This window comes from Cetorhinus maximus, unplaced genomic scaffold, assembly GCF_964194155.1.
Source record: "Cetorhinus maximus unplaced genomic scaffold, sCetMax3.hap1.1 HAP1_SCAFFOLD_1298, whole genome shotgun sequence".
Lineage (NCBI taxonomy): Eukaryota > Metazoa > Chordata > Chondrichthyes > Lamniformes > Cetorhinidae > Cetorhinus > Cetorhinus maximus.
This window is the reverse complement of record NW_027597239.1, coordinates 48,804-67,649: the sequence shown is the minus strand read 5'-3', so window position 1 is coordinate 67,649 and position 18,846 is coordinate 48,804. Positions and strand designations below refer to the sequence as shown.

The 18,846-nt window shown below is 43.9% G+C and overlaps 1 protein-coding gene across 2 annotated transcripts in view; it reads left to right on the top strand.

Moving 5' to 3' along the window:
- Positions 1 to 18,846, top strand: part of LOC144676025 (zinc finger RNA-binding protein-like) — a 48,677-nt gene that overhangs the window by 8,227 nt on the left and 21,604 nt on the right. For both annotated transcript variants that reach the window (XM_078536548.1, XM_078536547.1), the window contains exons 3-8: positions 244 to 514; positions 1,421 to 1,602; positions 4,066 to 4,185; positions 4,271 to 4,416; positions 14,612 to 14,750; positions 17,705 to 17,907. In XM_078536548.1, coding sequence (XP_078392674.1) covers positions 298 to 514; positions 1,421 to 1,602; positions 4,066 to 4,185; positions 4,271 to 4,416; positions 14,612 to 14,750; positions 17,705 to 17,907 — 1,007 coding nt within the window. In that variant the 5' untranslated portion in view covers positions 244 to 297. The remainder of the gene's footprint in view (positions 1 to 243; positions 515 to 1,420; positions 1,603 to 4,065; positions 4,186 to 4,270; positions 4,417 to 14,611; positions 14,751 to 17,704; positions 17,908 to 18,846) is intronic.

The following is an 18,846-nucleotide window of genomic DNA, read 5'->3' as shown; positions in this document are numbered from 1 at the left end:
ATGAAGGACCTTCCCTTAGACAGATTACTACTGCTATTCATGGTAACATACTTGGGTTAGAGTTTTTCAAATATTTCATATTTTTAAAACCAACTCTTGCTTGATTTTAGCAAATGGTATTGTGTTTCATAATTAGCATGAATTTTTCACAATACAAGAGTTTTGTCAAACCTGTTAAGTTTCAAAGCAATTTTATTGCCACTGTTGAACGCAAAGTCAATTTTTAAAAATGATTTCATCTAGGTAGTCAAGTTACATACCAAACTTGGCAAGCCCATTCCCTCAACAGAGCCAAGCATGGTGAGCCAGACGACGACCACAACTACAGCTGGAACCTCGGTCAAGCCAACTCCTCCAAACCCACCCACAGGATCCAGCAGTGGTATGGCTGCTGCAACTGCTACTGTCTCTACTGCTGTAAAGCCTAATCCAGTGGCTGCTGTATCTGTCAATAATGTTGCTAACAAGCTGCTTGCTGCAAAAAAAGCACCAACCCCGAAGATAACTTTTGTTGGTAAGTACTATAATTAAATTACTTAAAACAACCAAACACATATGAGTTAGGAGCAGGAGTAGGCCACTCAGCCCCCTTCAAGCCTGCCTTGCCATTCAACAAGATCATGGCTGATTTGACTGTAACCCCTTGTCTACCCCAGATAAACTTTCGCCCCCTTGTTCATCAAGGATCTATCTACCTTGAAAACATTCAAAGACTCTGCTTCCACTGCGTTTTGAGGCAGTTCCAAAGACTCACTACCCTCAGAAAAAAATTTCTTCTCACCTGTCTCAAATGGGCGACCCCTTATTTTTAAACAGTGACCCCTAGATTTAGATTCTCCCATAGAGGAAACACCCTCTCCATATCCACCCTGCCAAGACCCCTCAGGATCTTATATGTTTCAATCAAGTCCCCTCTTACTCTTCTAAATTCTAGCAGATACAAGCCTAGCCTGTCCAATCTTTCCTCATAAGGCAGCCCACCTATTCCTGGGATGAAAACATGTGCTTTTAAGTCAACAAGCTGCTCTGTAGAAAGTATAACTCCCATGCTGACTTCTTGAGAACCACCAAGAAGCCGTAACTGAAGAATGCTATCTGACTATCCAGTTACTACATTTGAGATTGAAGGGAGTAGAGGGAAAGAACAAAGAATAACCCTAATTGATATAAAATGGTTTTGCCTAGGATGCTGAAAGCCAGTGTTGACAAAACCTATTGCACTGAATGTCATTACTCTGAGTTTACTTGGGTAAATCTGGACTAAAAAATGTTAAGATGATCTGTGATGGTACTGTAATAACTATTAAATTTTAAGTGTAATGCATTTAATCCCATTTGCCATGTAAAATTACAGCAATTAGCTACTGTTCATGTATGAATTGCGCGACTTCTGATGGTTGAAGTGTTGAATTGTTTCTAGGTGGTAACAAGTTGCAGACTACAGGAACTACCAGTATAATCGAGGAAGTCAAAACACCTGAAGTTAAAGTGGCAACACCACCTGTTCAAGAAACCAAATCCGAGGCAGTGGTGGAGCCAATGACAACACTTGCTGCATTGCAGAGTGATGTTCAGCCTGTTGGTCATGATTATGTGGAAGAGGTAATTTTATGGAGGCCTGTTGATGATGTTGGTTCCCGCTTTTTACACTTGCATTTACTACATTTGGGAGGGTACGAGGTGTTTATAAAATGTAAGTGGAAAGCATTGTAGGATCCTGTCAATTTTATGCCAAATAATGAAACTCCTTCATGTATTGCAATGTGAAAATATTAATTGGAGAGGGGGGGAATCTAATGTGCATTGAAAACCATTTTTCTTTCTCATACTTTATGCATATGTACGGGGTAAATTGTTGAGATCTGAACTGTATCACATTTCTGAATTCTGCTTGATTCCAGGAAGGTGATCCTTTTCAGATTAGCTGCCTTTTCCGGTTTTTCTGCTGTGCCTTTGATTATTTAATATGTATACATTTTAATTTGAATATTTGTATGTTTCGGTACTATGGAGCTTTGTTTTCGTTGCTGTACCTATTTTTTGTTATTGAGTTATTGAACCCAGGATTGGTAGGAAAGAAATACTTTTACATTGGTCCACAAAGCTGACAGTGATTTGTCATTAGCTTGTCTGATCCTTGCACTCCACTGAAATGATCTGTGTGCTCTGTTCTTACTACCTATTTTCACATCTGAAAGTAGGACTACTTTAGTTAAGTCAAAGGTAACTGCTAGTTTTCTACTGTTCTACCTGACTATCATTTTTAATCAAAGAATCAGATCTTCATTCTTGATCAAGTTGTATTGTGTGATTGACACTAATGGTGAAACCTTCTTCTTGATCCCTTCCTCCCCCAACCCTGCTCGTTTGCCATAACTCAAAATTCAAATGATGAATCCAGTTCAAAGTGATGCAGTTGAATACCTTGGGTGCATTGCAGAATATTAGAAGCTGGGTAGCTATATTGCTGAGATGCTGAATTTTTGTCTTGTGCACCCCTTTTAACATTTGATCTGTTTAGTTTATTTTTTGTGCAGCACAGACTGGAAAGGTGCCTATCTTGATCCTTTGCAGAATTAGCTGATCCTGACTGGGGCAGTGGTAGTGATATTGCATTCAGTTTTGCTGTGCCAGTTCAGAACCAATGCTAGAAGTGTGCAAATGTGGGTATTAGATATGAATGGGATTGGATTTCACTGAGATGTTCCTGGGCAACACTGTCAAATCTACTACATGAGTAATGTAATCATAGTGTTGGAGTGATGGCACATGCACCTCTGAATCAGAGTTGTGGGTACAAATCTTGCTCCTGGACTTGAGCATATATTCTCAGCTGATGCTTTTACTGCTACATTGTTGGAGGTGCCATTTTTCAATATGACCTAAAACCAAGTTCTTGTTCAGGTGAACATTAAAGCCCTTGGCATTTTCAAAGGATGGCAGGAAGTGCTTCCAGTTTTTGTCGTCGTGTAATCAAAATTAATTTGTCATTTTATTTCCATTTATTGTTTTTGGGACCTAACTGTCTTGCTCTTGCACTCTCTTGCTTTATTCTCTTTGGGTGAGGTACCAGAATCTGTTTCTTTATCGCAAGAAAGATTCAACTCCTCGGGGTAGTGGGGAGAAGGAGGCAAAATTGGTGGTGGGGGTGGGGGAGTAAGCAATTTGCCTCTTTTATAGGAACGCTAAGATTATGTGGATGAATTTCTCTCCCTTTCCATTTTCTGTTTTAAAATCAGAACTGTCTTCAAAAGCCAGTCAGCCTACAGGCTTTTGGAAAATTTAGAGTAAAAATTGCAGTTCATAATTATTTGTACTTTGAAGGGGTGTGCATAGGTGAAACATGAAGTTATTTTCCTTGTATCGAGACTGAACAGAGCTCCATAAAATCATATGAGGATTGAAAACCACTAGCAGGCTAAAGCCTATGGTTTTGGCCTTTGACTTTTCAAATGTATTGTTTAATATAACATGTAAACTCCCTCTGTCCAATTAGTGCTGAACAGGCAAACAGGACCTCAGTTTAGTATTTCATCCAAAAGAAGGCACCTTCCTCAATACCACACTGAAGTGTCAGCCTAGAATTCGCACTTACGTTCTGAGGTCAGACTTAAACCCAGATCCTTACAATTCACTGCATTTAACAAATGTCTTTCTGCCACAATGTTTACTGGATTTAAAACTTACTGAGAGGTAATTTGTGTTTTTCCAAGGTGGTGCGATTGGGAGTATAATCCCCCTTTATAATGTTGCATGAGTGGATTGCTATGTGGATTAATTATTGCTAACTGGGTTGGATTTTTGTTGACAAATTTTGTGCGCAGATAGGGATTGGTTTTAGAGCAACAAACTATATGTCCTTCCCCTCAAAAAAAAATTGTTAATTTAAGAATATGCATTGGGTTGTTTCCAGTTCAGTCTAATGCATAGGTGCTGGGAACTTGGACACTGTGCATTTTCATGCAGGGACCTTGAGCTTCATCTAGCCAGGGCAGCTTCTAACAAAAGTATCAAGGGTTTTTTCATAAATTAATGTTTCATATAAATTTCCCTCCTTTTTGAAAGGTCCGAAATGATGAAGGCAAAGTGATTCGTTTCCACTGTAAGCTGTGTGAGTGTAGTTTCAATGACCCTAATGCAAAGGAAATGCATTTGAAAGGGAGAAGACACAGACTACAGTATAAAGTGAGTGCCAAGTCAATAAAAATGATTAGCTATTAATTTTGTTTCAACAATTGTGTGAAATATTTCTTCCTTCCTTCTAAATAAGAAAAAAGTAAACCCTGAATTACAAGTTGAAGTAAAGCCAAGCATTAGAGCACGAAAAATCCAAGAAGAAAAAATGAGGAAACAAATGCAGAAGGAAGAATACTGGAGACGGAGAGAAGAGGAGGAGCGCTGGCGTATGGAGATGAGGTAATCAGATGATCATTTTGAGTTTATTTTAAGAGATTTGATTGATCTGCTACTATGAATTTCTACATTTATAATCAGGAATGCCAAGTGCCTTTAAAAGTTATGAAGATTTAAGAATTATGTAATCTTTGAAACCTATTAAAATTCTGGAACGACATGTTCTTTGTTTCATTATATTCTAAAATGTTCATGGTTTGGCTTCAATTTTAGGAACCAAATAAATACATTACAGAATGTTATGGTTAATGGTCAATATGGTAACATTGTGGTTATGTTACTGGACTCGTAAGCCAGAAGCCTGTACTGATGATCTGGAGACATGAGTTCAAATCTCACCACAACAACGAGGGAATTTAAGTTCCGTCAATTAAATAGACATGGAATAAAAGGCTAGTATCCGTAAAGGTGGTCATGAAACTATTGGATTGTCCTAAAGTCCATCTGGTTCAGTAAGACCTTTTGAGGGGTGAAAAGATTTGGTGGATTTACCTGGTTTTACCTATACATGATTCCAGAATGAGAACAATATGTTTGACTTTTAATTTCCCCTCAAGTAGCCCAGCAAGATGTCCAGTTGTATCAAACAGCTTTGATAAAGTACAATGAAAATAAGATTGGACTTTTCAACTTTGCTTCAATCCAGGCACCAGTTTCTGACATGACTACGGCAGCCCATTTGGCTGTGTGCAGTGTAACATCAATCACCCTAATTCTGAATAACTACTCTTTACTCCACTATCTTTGGTCTTGAAGTCAACTAGCAACCCATATTGCCACTTGTCCCCTGACTCTGGTCTCCAACCAGAACTTTAAATTCTCAGTCTCTCTCACCGCCAGCACACCATGGCTGCAGTGTGCAGTATCTACAGGATGCGCTACAGAAAGGCACCAAGGCTGCTTCAACTGCATCTCCCAAATTCGTATGTTCTCTACCAACTAGAAGGACAACAGCAGCAGGACCATGGCCACACTGCCATTTCCAAGTCACACGCCATCCTGACTTGGAAATATATTGTCGTTCTTTCTTTGACAGTGGGTCAATATCCAGAAACAACCTACCCAACAGAAGTGTTGGTGTACCTTCACCTAACATGGCCAACAGTTGAAGAATGGGGCTCACCATCACTTTAAGAGCAATGAGTCCTGGCATTGCCAGTGATTCCTGCACCCCATGAACAATTTACTAATGTTACAGAACAGTTTAATATATCCAAAATGAATGTGAAAAAAAATATCTAGCAGAGCATTTGCAATCAAATTAATATATTTATTGCAACAGTACTTTATGTAGAGTCATAGAGGCCTACAGCACAGACAAAGGCCCATCGAGTCTACGTCGGCCAAACAAGTACCTAACTATTCTGATCCCATTTTCCAGCACTAGCCCCACAGCCTTGTATTCCATGGCATCGCAAGTGCACATTCAAACACTTCTTAAATGTTATGAGGGTTTCTGCCTCTACCACCCTTTCAGGCAATGAGTTCCAGATCCCTACCACCCTCTGAGTGAAAAAATTCTTCCTCACATCCTCTCTAAATCTCCTGCCGCTTTCGTTAAACCTATGCCCCCTGGTTATTGATCCCTCCACCAAGGGGAAAAGTTCCTTCCTGTCTATCTATGCCACTCATAATTTTATACACCTCAATCGTGTCCCTCCTCAATCTCATCTGCTCCAGGGAAAATAACCCCAGTCTATCCATTCTCTCCTCATAACTAAAACTCTCCAGCCCAGGCAACACCCTGGTAAATCTCCTCTGCACTCTCTCTGGTGCAATCACATCCTTCCTACAATGCGGATTCCAGAACTGCACGCAATACTCTAGCTGTGGCCTAACCAGCGTTTTAAACAGTTCCAGCATAACCTCCCTGCCCTTATATCCTATGCCTCGGCCAATAAAGGCAAGCATCCCATATGCCGTCTTAACCACCTTATCTACCTGCCCCGCTACCTTAAGGGACTGGTGGACGTGCACACCAAGACCCCTCTGATCCTTGGTACTTCCCCAGAGTCCTACCATTCATTGTGTATTCCCGTGCCTTGTTTGTCCTGCCCAAGTGCATCACCTCATACTTATCCAGATTAAATTCCATTTGCCGCTGATCAGCCCATCTGACCAGCCCGTCAATATCCTCCTGTAATCTAAGGCTATCCTCCTCACCATTTACCGCCCCACCAATTTTCATGTCATCTGTGAACTTACTGATCAACCCTCCTACATTCAAGTCTAAATCGTTTATATATACCACAAACAGCAAGGGACCCAACACCGATCCCTGTGGAACCCCACTGGACACAGGCATCTAGTCACAAAAACACCCCTCAACCATCACCCTCTGCTTCCTGCCACTCAGCCAATTCTGGATCCAATTTGCCAAGATGCCTTGGATCCCATGGGTTCTTACCTTCATTATCAGTCTCCCATGTGGGACCTTATCAGAAGCCTTGCTGAAGTCCAAGTAGACTACGCCAAATGCATTGCCCTCATCTACACACCTGGTCACCTCTTTGAAAAATCCAGTCAAATTGGTCAGACATGACCTCCCCTTAACAAAATCATGCTGACTGTCCTTAATTAATCCCTGCCTCTCCCAGTGTAGATTAATTCTGTCCCTCAGAATTGCTTCCAATAGTTTCCCCACTACTGAGGTTAGACTGACTGGCCTGCAGTTCCCTGGTTTATCCCTTCCTCCCTTCTTGAATAATGGTACCACATTGGCTGTCCTCCAGTCCTCTGGCACCTCTCCTGTGGCCAGAGAGGTATTGAAAATTATTGCCAGCGTCCCTGCTATCTCCTCCCTTGCCTCACTTAACACCCTGGGATACATTTCATCCTGGCCTGGAGATTTATATACTTTTAAGCCTGCCCAACCACTTAGAACCTCCTCCCTTTCTATGCTAATTTCTTTAATTATATCACAGTCCTTCTGCCTGATTTCCATACCCACATCGTCTCTCTCAGTTGTGAACACCGACACAAAAGTATTCATTTAGAACCCTGTCTATGTCTTCCGGCTCCACATGCAAATTGCCACTATGGTCCTTAATGGGCCCCACTCTTTCCCTAGTTCTCCTCTTACTCTTAATGAACTTGTAAAATAACTTTGAATTTTCCTTTATTTTACCCGCCAATGTTTTTTCAAGCTCCCTTTTTGCTCTCCTAATTTCCTTTTTAAGTTCCCTCCTACACACTCTATACTCCTCTAGGGCTTCTGCTGTTTTGAGCCCTCAGTATCTGCCATAAGCCTCCCTTTTTCTCTTTATCCAATCCTGTATATCCCTCGACATCCAGGGTTCCCTGGATTTGTTGGTCCCACCCTTCGTCTTTACTGGAATATGTTGGCCATAAATTTATCCATCGTCAAAGGAAACAGTTTCCTAACTTCCAATCTTGTTCCATGAAACAGTCTTTGTTCAGGATTCAAGTTTGTGGCAATATTATTCCTCCTGCTTCCTTGGGCCTAAATTTGCATGGTGGCATGTCCATTGGAATTAGATTGTGTAGAACGCCCTGCAGTTGTAAACTTGTGTCCCAACAACTGGATTAACCACACCCGCACAGCATCTTGCTGTGTTTATTCAATCTTCAGATTTTGAGGCGTAGAGTATTTTAAATGGTTGGTCAACACACAGTGATATACTTGTTACGAAGCTATCAAAATATGCAAATTGTTTTAATTTCTAATAGCACTCGGTATAGCTACACCACAAGGACTGCAATGGCCCAAGCTCCCACCACCTCAAGGGCAATTAGGAATGGGCAACAGATGCTTCCCTAGCCAGTGCTGCCCATATCCAATGAAAGAATAAATAAATAAAATTATAAAATTATGGAGGGTATAGTGTTAATCATTCTCTTCACCTATAGAATCACTGCTGATGTATTCATGTGACAATGTAATTGACTTTTAACTACCGTCTGAAACGGCCAAGCAAGCAACTCAATTGTATCAAACTGCTACAAAAATGAAAGAAACTGGACGGATCACCTGGCATCAACCTAGGCACCGGAAATGACAACAGCAAACCCAGCCCTGTCAACCCTGCAAAGTTCTTACGAACAGCTGAAGGCTTGTGCCAAAATTGGGAGAGCTGTCCCAGGCACTAGTCAAGCAACAGTCTGACATAGTCATACTTAACAATGCCCCAGGCACCACCATCACCATACCTAGGTATGTCCTGTCCTACCGACAGGATAGACCTACAAGAGGTGGCGGCACAGTGGTATACAGTCGGGAGGGAGTTGCCCTGGGAGTTCTCAACATGAACTCTGGACTCCATGAGGTCTCATGGCATTAGGTCAAACATGGGCAAGGAAACCACCTGCTGATTGCAACCTCCCCCCCCCACTCCCCCAGCTCAGCCGATGAATCCGTCCTCCTCCATGTTGAACACCACTTGGAAGAAACACTGAGGGTGGCAGAGGCATAGAATGTACCCTGGGTGAGGGAATTCAATATCTAACACCAAGTGTGGCTCGATAGCACCACTACTCATTGAGCTGGCCAAGTCCTAAAGGACATAGTTGCTAGGCTGGGTCTTCGGCAGCTGGTGAGGGAAACACCCACTTGACTTCATCCTCACCAGTCTACCTGTTGCAGATGTATCAGTCCATGACAGTATAGGTAGGAGTGACCACTGCACAATCCTCGTGGAGATGCAGTCCTGTCTTCACATTGAGGATATCTTCCGTCATGTTGTATGGCACTACTACCGTGCTAAATGGGATAGATTTCAAACAGATCTAGCAACTTGAAACTGCACTCCATGAGGCACTGTGGGTCATCTGCAGCAGAATCGAATACAATCACAATCTGTAACCTCGTGGCCCGGCATATCCCCCACTCTACCTTTACCATCAAGCTAATAACCGGGGGTGGGGGTTGGGCGGGGGGGGCGGGGTCAACTCTGGCTCAATGAAAAGCGCAGGAGGGCTTGCCAGGAACAGCACCAGGCACATCTAAAAATGAGGTGTCAACCTGGTGAAGCTACAGCACAGGACTACTTGCATGCCAAACAGCATAAGCAGCAAGTGATAGACAGAGCTAAGTTTCTCCACAACCAACGGATCAGATCTAAGCTCTGCAGTCCTGCCACATCCAGTAACAAATGGTGGTGGGCAATTAAACAACTCACTGGAGGAGGAGGCTCCACAAATGAGCCCATCCTCAATGATTGGGGAGCCCAGTTCATCTATGCAAAAGACGAGGCTGAAACACTTTCAATGTTCACCAAGAAATGCCGAGTGGATGATTCATCTTCACCTTCTCCTAAGGTCCCCAGCGTCACAGATGCCAGCCTTCAGCCAATTTGATTCACTCCACGTGATATCAAAAATGGCTGAAGGCACTGGATACTGCAAAGACTATGGGCCCCGACAACGTTCCAGCAATAGTACTGATGACTTGTGCTCCAGAACTAGCTGCACAGTTAGCTGTGCTAGAACAGCTTGGCTACAACACTGGCATCCATCCGACAATGTGGAAAACTTCCTATCCACAAAAGGTGGGACAAAACCAAACCGTCCAATTGCGCCCATCAGTCTACTCTCAATCATCAGCAAAGCGATGGAAGGGGTCATTGTCAGTGCAATCAAGGGGAAATTACTCAGCAATAACCTGCTCACTTGACACTCGATTTGGGTTCTGCCAGGGCCACCCAACTCCTGACCTCATTTCAGCCTTAGTCCAAACATTGACAGAAGAGTTAAGTGAGAGTGGCTGCCCTTGACATCAAGGCAGTGTTGATTGTGTGGCATCAAGGAGCCCTAGCAATACTGGAGTCAGTGGGAATTGGGGAGAACTCTCTGTTGGTTGGAGTTACGCCTAGCATGAAGGAAAATGGTTGTTGGAGATCAATCATCTCAGCCCCAGGACGTCACTGTGGGAGTTCCTCAGGGTAGTGTCCTATACCCAAATATCTTCAGCTGCTTCATCAATGACTTTCTCTCCATCATAAGGTCAGAAGTGGGGATGTTCGCTGATGCGCTGATGATTGCACAATGTTCAGCACCATTCACGACGACTCAGATACTGAAGCAGCCTGTGCCCATATGCAGCAACACCTGGACAACATTCGGGCTTTGGTTAATAAGTGGCAGGCAATAACCATCTCCAGCAAGAGAGAATCCAACCATCTCCACTTGACATTCAACGGCATTGCCATCGCTGAATTCCTCACTCTCAGTATCCTGGGGGTTATCGTTGACGAAAAGCCGAACTGGAGCAGTCATATGAATGCTGTGGCTACAAGAGCAGGTCAGAGGTTGGGAAGTCTGGGGCATAAATCACTTCTGACTCCCCAAAGCCTCTCTGCTATCTACAAGGCACAAGTCAGGAGTGTGATGGAATACTCTCCACTTGCCTGGATGAGTGCCTCTCCAGCAACACTCGAAGTTCGACACTATCCAGGACATAGCAGCCTGCTGGATTGGCACCCCATCCACTGCTTTCAACATCCCTCCCTCCATCAATGCACAGTGGCAGCAGTGTGTACCATCTACAAGATGCATGTAGCAACTCCCCCATGCCTTTTGCAACCCATGACCTCTACCACCTAGAAAGACAAGGGCAGCAGATGCATGGGAACATCACCATCTGCAAGTTCCCCTCCAAGCCACACACCATCCTGACTTGGAAATATATTGCTCGTCCTTCACTGTCGCTGGCTTAAAATCCTTGAACTCCCTCTCTAACAGCACTATGGGTGTACCTACACCACATAGACTGCAGCAGTTCAAGAAGGGACCTCACCACCACCTTCTCAAGGGAAATTAAGGGTGGGCAATAAATGCTGGCCTAGCCAGCGATGTCCTCGTCCTGTGAGAGAATTTTTAAAAAATCCCACTCTTGCCCTCCCCATCCTTCCCGTAAATCGCATCCCATTGATTATGGGAACAATGCCAGTAACTTTGTTGTTGGACTTCCCTTACTTAGTGCTGTTTTGTTCTCCATCAACTGCCCCCACCCAGCAAGCACCACCACCAACTGCCCTGTCTGCAAGCATCACCACTATCTGTTGGCAGCTGCACTCGCCAAGGCTACTTAAGCATCACCTTCCAAACCCTTAGAAGGATTAAGGCAGCAGACACATTGGAACATCAGGCTCCTGGGGCAAGTGCCAGTGGCCATGGCCAACTTCTCACCTGGCACTGCTGCTGTTGTGGAACATGCAGATACCTCCGCATGGATCCAGAAGAATATGTTCTTGGCTGTCGATAGAAGGTGCATGTTCCAAAGTTTTGGTGGGGAGGCGGGGGCGGGAGGGCTGGTGGTGGGGAAGAGAGCAAAACCTAAGCTAAAGTTCTCGAGGATGGGGAAACTGCCCTTTCATTGATTCACCCAGTTGGTAACTGTGCAGACAGTTACAAAAAATCTTTGGCACCTGGTTCCCAACTACTTTTTATAATGGGGTACTTGAAACAAATAAATAGATAGTCATCTCTTAACTACTTAATAACAAAACTACTCTATTTGGGACTACTTAAAACCACGTATAGCTGTATATCACCGTTCCTTCGCTGAAGCTGAGTCAAAAACCTAGGATTTCCTTCCAGACAGCATTGTAGGTGCACCTACAGCAGATGGACTTCAGCGGTTCAAGATGGCTGACTACCACCACCGCAAGGGCAGTGAGAGATGGGCACCAAATGCGAGCCTTGCCAGCGTTCACATTCCAGGAACAATTTTTTTTTAAACTTCTGTCACGTGCTTCAGCCCTCTGTGTGCCCCACATGCTTCTGCGTGCACCAGGCACCAGCCAGTGACAGACCAATCTAAACAGTGCAGACCGACAAAAACTTGCATTTTTAAAAAATTTATTCACGGGATGTGGACTTCGCTGGCTGGGCCAGCATTTATTGCCCATCCCTAGATGCCCTTGAGAAGGTGGTGGTGAGCTGTCTTCTTGAACCGCTGCAATCCATGTGGTGTAGGTACACCCACAGTGCTGTTAGCAAGGGAGTTCCAGGATTTTGACCCAGCGACAGTGAAGGAATGGTGATATATTTCTAAGTCAGGCTGGTGAGTGACTTGGAGGGGAAGTTCCAGGTGATGGTGTTCCCATCTATCTGCTGCCCATGTCCTTCTAGGTAGTAGTGGTCATGGGTTTGAATGGTGCTGCCTAAGGAGCCTTGGTGAATTCCTGCAGTGCACCTTGTAGATGGTGCACATTGCTGCTATCGTGCATTGCTGGTGGAGGGAGTGAATGTTTGTGGATGTGGTGCCAATCGAGCAGGCTGCTTTGTCCTGGATGATGTCCAGATTCTTGAGTGTTGTAGGAGCTGCACTTACTCGTCGCACGATTCCTAGCTTCTGACCTGCTCTTGTAGCCACAGTATTTATATGGCTAGTCCAGTTCAGTTTCTGGTCAATGGTAACCCCCAGGATGTTGACAGTGGGGGAATTCAGTGATGATAATGCCATTGAGCATCAAGGGGCGATGGTTGGATTCTCGCTTGTTGGAGATGGTCATTGTCTGACACTTGCATGGCGCGAATGTTACTTGCCACTTGTCAGCCCAAGCTTGGATATTGTCCAGGTCTTGCTGCATTTGGACATGGACTGCTTCAGTATCTGAGGAGTTGCGAATGGTGCTGAACATTGTGCAATCGTCAGCGAACATCCCCACTTCTGACCTTATGATGGAAGGAAGGTCATTAATGAAGCAGCTGAAGATGGTTGGGCCTAGGACACTACCCTGAGGAACTCCTGCAGTGATGTCCTGGAGCTGAGATGACTGACCTCCAACAATCACAACCATCTTCCTTTTGTGCAAGGCATGACTCCAACAAGCGGAGAGTTTTCCCCTCGATTCCCATTGACTCCAGTTTTGCTAGGGCTCCTTGATGCCACACTTGGTCAAATGCTGCATTGATGTCATGGGCAGTCACTCTCACCTCACCTCAGGAGTTCCGCTCTTTTGTCCATGTTTGAACCAAAGCTGTAACGTCAGGAGCTGAGTGACCATGGCGGAATCCAAACTGGGCATCAGTGAGCAGGTTATTGTTAAGCAAGCGCCGCTTGATAGCATTCTTGATGACCCCTTCAATTACTTTACTGATGATGGAGAGTAGACTGATGGGGCGGTAATTGGCTGCGTTGGATTTGTCCCGCTTTTTGTGTACAGGACATACCTGGGCAATTTTCCACATAGCCGGGTAGATGCCAGCATTGTAGCTGTACTGGAACAGCTTGGCTAGGGGCGCGGCAAGTTCTGGAGCACAAGTCTTCAGTACTATTGCCAGAATGTTGTCAGGGCCCATAGCCTTTGCAGTGTCCAGTGCCTTCAGCCGTTTCTTGATATCACGAGGAGCGAATCGAATTGACTGAAGACTGGCGACCTCCGGAGGAGGCCGAGATGGATCATCCACTCAGCACTTCTGGCTAAAGATTGTTGCGAATGCTTCAGCCTTATCTTTTACACTGCTGCACTGGACTCCCCCATCATTGAGGATGGAGATATTTGTGGAGCCACCTCCTCCAGTGAGTTGTTTTAATTGTCCTCCACCATTCACGACTGGATATGGCAGGATTGCAGAGCTTAGATCTGATCCATTGATTGTGGGATCACTTAGTTCTGTCTATCATTTGCTGCTTATGCTGTTTGGCATGCAAGTAGTCCTGCGTTGTAGCTTCACCATGTTGACACCTCATTTTTAGGTGGTGCTGCTCCTGGCATGCCCTCCTGCACTCTTCATTGAACCAGGGTTGATCTCCTGGCTTGATGGTAATGGTAGAGTGGGGGATATGCCAGGCCATGAGGTTACAGACTCTGTTCGAGTACAATTCTGTTGCTGCTGATGGCCCACAGTGCCTCATGGATGTCCAGTCTTGAGTTGCTCGATCTGTTTGAGATCTATTCCATTTTGCACAGTGGTAGTGCCACACAACACGATGGAGGGTATCCTCAATGTGAAGGCGGGACTTGGTCTCCAGAATGACTGTGCGGTGGTCACCATTATCTATTAATGCTTCAGGTGAATTTGTTCCCTGCCAAAATGTGTCTGAAAATGAACATATTTCAGAACAATTGTCCCCTCCTAATGTACTTATTCTCAGAGTTATGATGTAGCATATTAATTTACTTTGGTTTAAGATATTCTTAACAAAATGAATTTATTCCAAATGATTGGACCATTTGGGATGAATGTCTTTTTTTGAAGGGTGACTAAAGAGCAAGGTTTTTGTATTCTTCAGGCGATATGAAGAGGACATCTACTGGAGGAGGATGGAAGAGGAACATCATTACTGGGATGACCGTCGCAGAATGGCTGATGGATATCCACCAGGCCTACTTGGTGTACGACCAGGCATGATGCAACCACAGGGGCCACTGGTATGATGATTTTCATGATAATCAACCTAATTTGATAAATAAGTGTAGATAAAATATTTACATTGAGGATTGAAATAAGTTGGAATTCACTGAATTGGAAGGACAGATTTCTTAATCTGTGTGCATTATCTGAGACTGGTTCTCCAAATTTTAACCAAATTGAAACATACTCAGGCCCCCTCCCACAATTCTTTCTCCGGTACGTTGATGATTGCTTCGGTGCCGCTTCATGCTCTCATCTGGACCTGGAAAATTTTATTAATTTTGCTTCCAATTTCCACCCCTCCGTCATTTTCACATGGTCCATTGCTGACACTTCCCTTTCCTTCTTTAACTTCTCTGTCTCAATTTCTGGTGATTGACTGACTGTCCACCAATATCCATTACAAGCCTACCGACTCCCACAGTTACCTCGACTACAGCTCCTCACACTCTGCTTCCTGTAAGGACTCCATCCCATTCTCTCAGTTCCTTCGCCTCCGCCGCATCTGTTCTGATGATGCCACTTTCCAAATCAGTTCTTCTGATGTGTCTTCCTCCTTCCTTAACTGAGGTTTTCCACCCATGGTGGTTGACAGGGCCCTCAACCATGTCCAGCCCATCTCCCGCGCATCCGCCCTCACACCTTCCTCTCCCTCCCAGAACCATGATAGGGTCCCCCTTGTCCTCACTTATCACCCCACCATAAGACATAGGAGCAAAAATTAGGCCATTCAGCCCATCGAGTCTGCTCCGCCATTCAATCATGGCTGATAAGTTTCTCAACCCCATTCTCCCGCTTTCTCCCCGTAACCTTTGATCCCCTTACCAATCAAGAACCTATCTATCTCGGTCTTAAATACATTCAATGAACTGGCCTCCACAGCCTTCTGTGGCAATGAATTCCATAGATTCACCATTCTCTGGCTAAAGAAGTTTCTCCTCATCTCTGTTCTAAAAGGTCTTCCCTTTACTCTGAGGCTGTGCCCTCGGGTCCTAGTCTCTCCTACTAATGGAAACATCTTCCCCACGTCCACTCTATCCAGGCCTTTCAGTATTCTGTAAGTTTCAATCAGATCCCCCCTCATTCTTCTAAACTCCATCGAGTGTAGACCCAGAGTCCTCAAACGTTCCTCATATGTTAAGCCTTTCGTTCCTGGGATCGTTCTCGTGTACCTCCACTGGACCCTCTCCAGGACCAGAACATCCTTCCTGAGATACGGGGCCCAAAATTGCTCTCAATATTCTTAATGTGGTCTGACCAGAGCCTTATAAAGCCTCAGCAGAATATCGCTGCTTTTATATTCTAGTCCTCTCGAAATAAATGCCAACATTGCCTCCTAACTACCGACTCAACCTGCAAGTTAACCTTAAGAGAATCCTGGACTAGGACTCCCAAGTCCGTTTGCACTCCAGATTTCTGAATTCTCTCCCCATTTAGAAAATAGTCTATGCCTCTATTCTTCCTACCAAAGTGTATGACCTCACACTTCCCCAAGTTGTATTCCATCTGCCACTTCTTTGCCCATTCTCCTAATCTGTCCAAATCCACCAGCCTCCGCATTCAAAGGATCATCCTCTGCCATTTCCGCCAACTCCAGCATGATGCCACCACCAAACACATCTTCCCTTCACCCCCCGGGTCGGCATACCGTAGGAACCGTTCCCTCTGGGACTCCCTAGTCCACTCCTCCATCACCCTCTACACCTCAACCCCCTCCCACGGCACCTTCCCATGCAACCGCAGAAGGTGCAACACCTGCCCTTTTACTTCCCCCCCCCTCCTCAATCTCCAAGGCCCAAATACTCCTTTCAAGAGAGGCAGCCCTTCACTTGCACTTCCCTCAATTTAGTCTACTGCATTCGTTGCTCCCAATGCGGTCACCTCTACGTTGGAGAGACCAAACGCAGACCGGGTGACCGCTTTGCGGAACACCTTCGGTCTGTCCGCAAGCATGATCTGTCCACAAGCATGACCCAGACCTCCCTGTCGCTTGCCATTTCAAAACACCACCCTGCTCTCATGCCCACATGTCCGTCCTTGGCCTGCTGCAATGTTCCAGTGAAACTCAATGCAAACTGGAGGAACAGCACCTCATCTTCCGATTAGGCACTTTACAGCCTTCCGGACTGAATATTGAGTTCAACAATTTCAGATCATGAACTCTCTCCTCCATCCGCACCCCCTTTCCAATCACCCTTTTTTCTAATAATTTATATATATATTTAAAATATTTTTCTTTTCCCACCTATTTCTATTATTATTTTTTAATTGATTTCCATCCATTGTTTTATCTCCATCTTTTAGCCTACTTCGATCCCTTCCCCCTACCCCACCCCCACTTAGGGCCATCTGTCACTTGTTCATCCTGCTTTCTACCCTTATTATCACCATTAGCACATCTTTTAGCTAATATCACTACTGTCAACATCCCTTTGTCCTTTTGTCTATGACATCTTTGGCAACCTCTTTGCCTCCACCTATCACTGGCCCTCTATCGAGCTCCACCTGTCCCACCCCACTCTAACTGCTTATATTTCACCTTATTTCTATTTTTCTTTAGTTCTGATGAAGAGTCATACGGACTCAATGTTAACTCTGTCTTCCTTTCCACAGATGCTGTCAGACATGCTGAGTTTTTGTTGTGAAACATACTCTTCCTGCCTTTGCATGCTAGTTTTGAACGTCCACATGCACTTGCTAACTGAGCTGAAGGAAGATTGATTAGTTTTGCACCCTTTGCTCATTGCTTCTGCAACTATTAAATAAATCAAGGCTTGTAGCAATTGTTTTTTGATAAAGATAGATTATGGTTTAGATACTTGAGAGGGCGAAAATAAAATGTTAAAATATATTTTTTGATTATTAGCTGGTAAAATCTGGCTGTTATAGTAGAATACAGTATATGTAACAGACTGACGTAAGCAGCATAGGAAATACGTTATTTTGGCACTAACTTTTGACCTCTGCTTAGCCTCCCAGGCGTCCAGACTCATCGGATGATCGCTACGTTATGACAAAGCATGCTGCTATCTATCCAACTGAGGATGAGCTGCAGGCCGTCCAGAAGATAGTTTCGCATACTGAACGTGCTCTTAAACTTGTGTCAGATTGTATCACGGAACAAGATAAACCAAAGAACAAAGAGGATGAGAAGAAAGATGCAATTAAAGATAGGTATGGCAATTTATGGTTGCACTTTTTGTCCACAGAGATGTGCAGATATCAATGTGAGAATTTTGATACCAGTTAGATTATCGTTATGTACTTTATATCTAGTAGCCATTAGTGTAGATGTAATATTTTCCAGATATAAAATAAGGTACAAAGAACAGTTAGCTGCCAGATTTATTTTGTTAGTCTAAAACTAATTAAGTTGATTTTTAATGCACTTGAGTGCTGTTTCTTCAACATCACTGGTTCAAAATCCTGCCTAACAGCATTGTGGGAGTACCTGCACTACAGAGATTGCAGTGGTTCAAGAAGGTGGTTCACACCCATGGGCGAATAGAAAAAATGTTTAGGGAACAGTGTAATATGTTCACGATTTCGATAGAACTTTATTTACCCTTGTTACTTTATTTTCTGAATCAGAATTATATGGCATTAAACTTTTTTTTAAAATTGTGACTGCCTGGCTTTTCTGCAATTACTTTACCCTATTTACTTTTTGATCTGATCACATGACAATTGATGTGCTCGATCAAAGCACACTGGCTGTTGCTCATGGTGGAATATAGGCAAAATCAATTTTTATAACAGCCCCTGAAAGCAAATGGTTTGCAGTGAATGATGTAAGAGAGAATTTGCTTTTTTTTTTAAATGATCTTTTTCAATTCAAAAAGCTCCAAATTTTTTCATGAATCTACTGCATGCAAATCTATTCATAATTCCAGAATAAAGTGGTTTTCAACAAATTGAGCCTATAGCATTATAGAAACAAAGTGGTTGGCTCTTAACTGCCCAATGCAGTGGCCTAGTAAACCCACTTGGTTCAAGGGCAAATAGGGATAGGCAACAAATACTGGCTTTGCCAGCAATGCCCACATCCCATGAAAGAATTTTTAAAAATGTTTCTAGTCCCATCAGAAAATCTACATCAGTATTCCTTCCTAA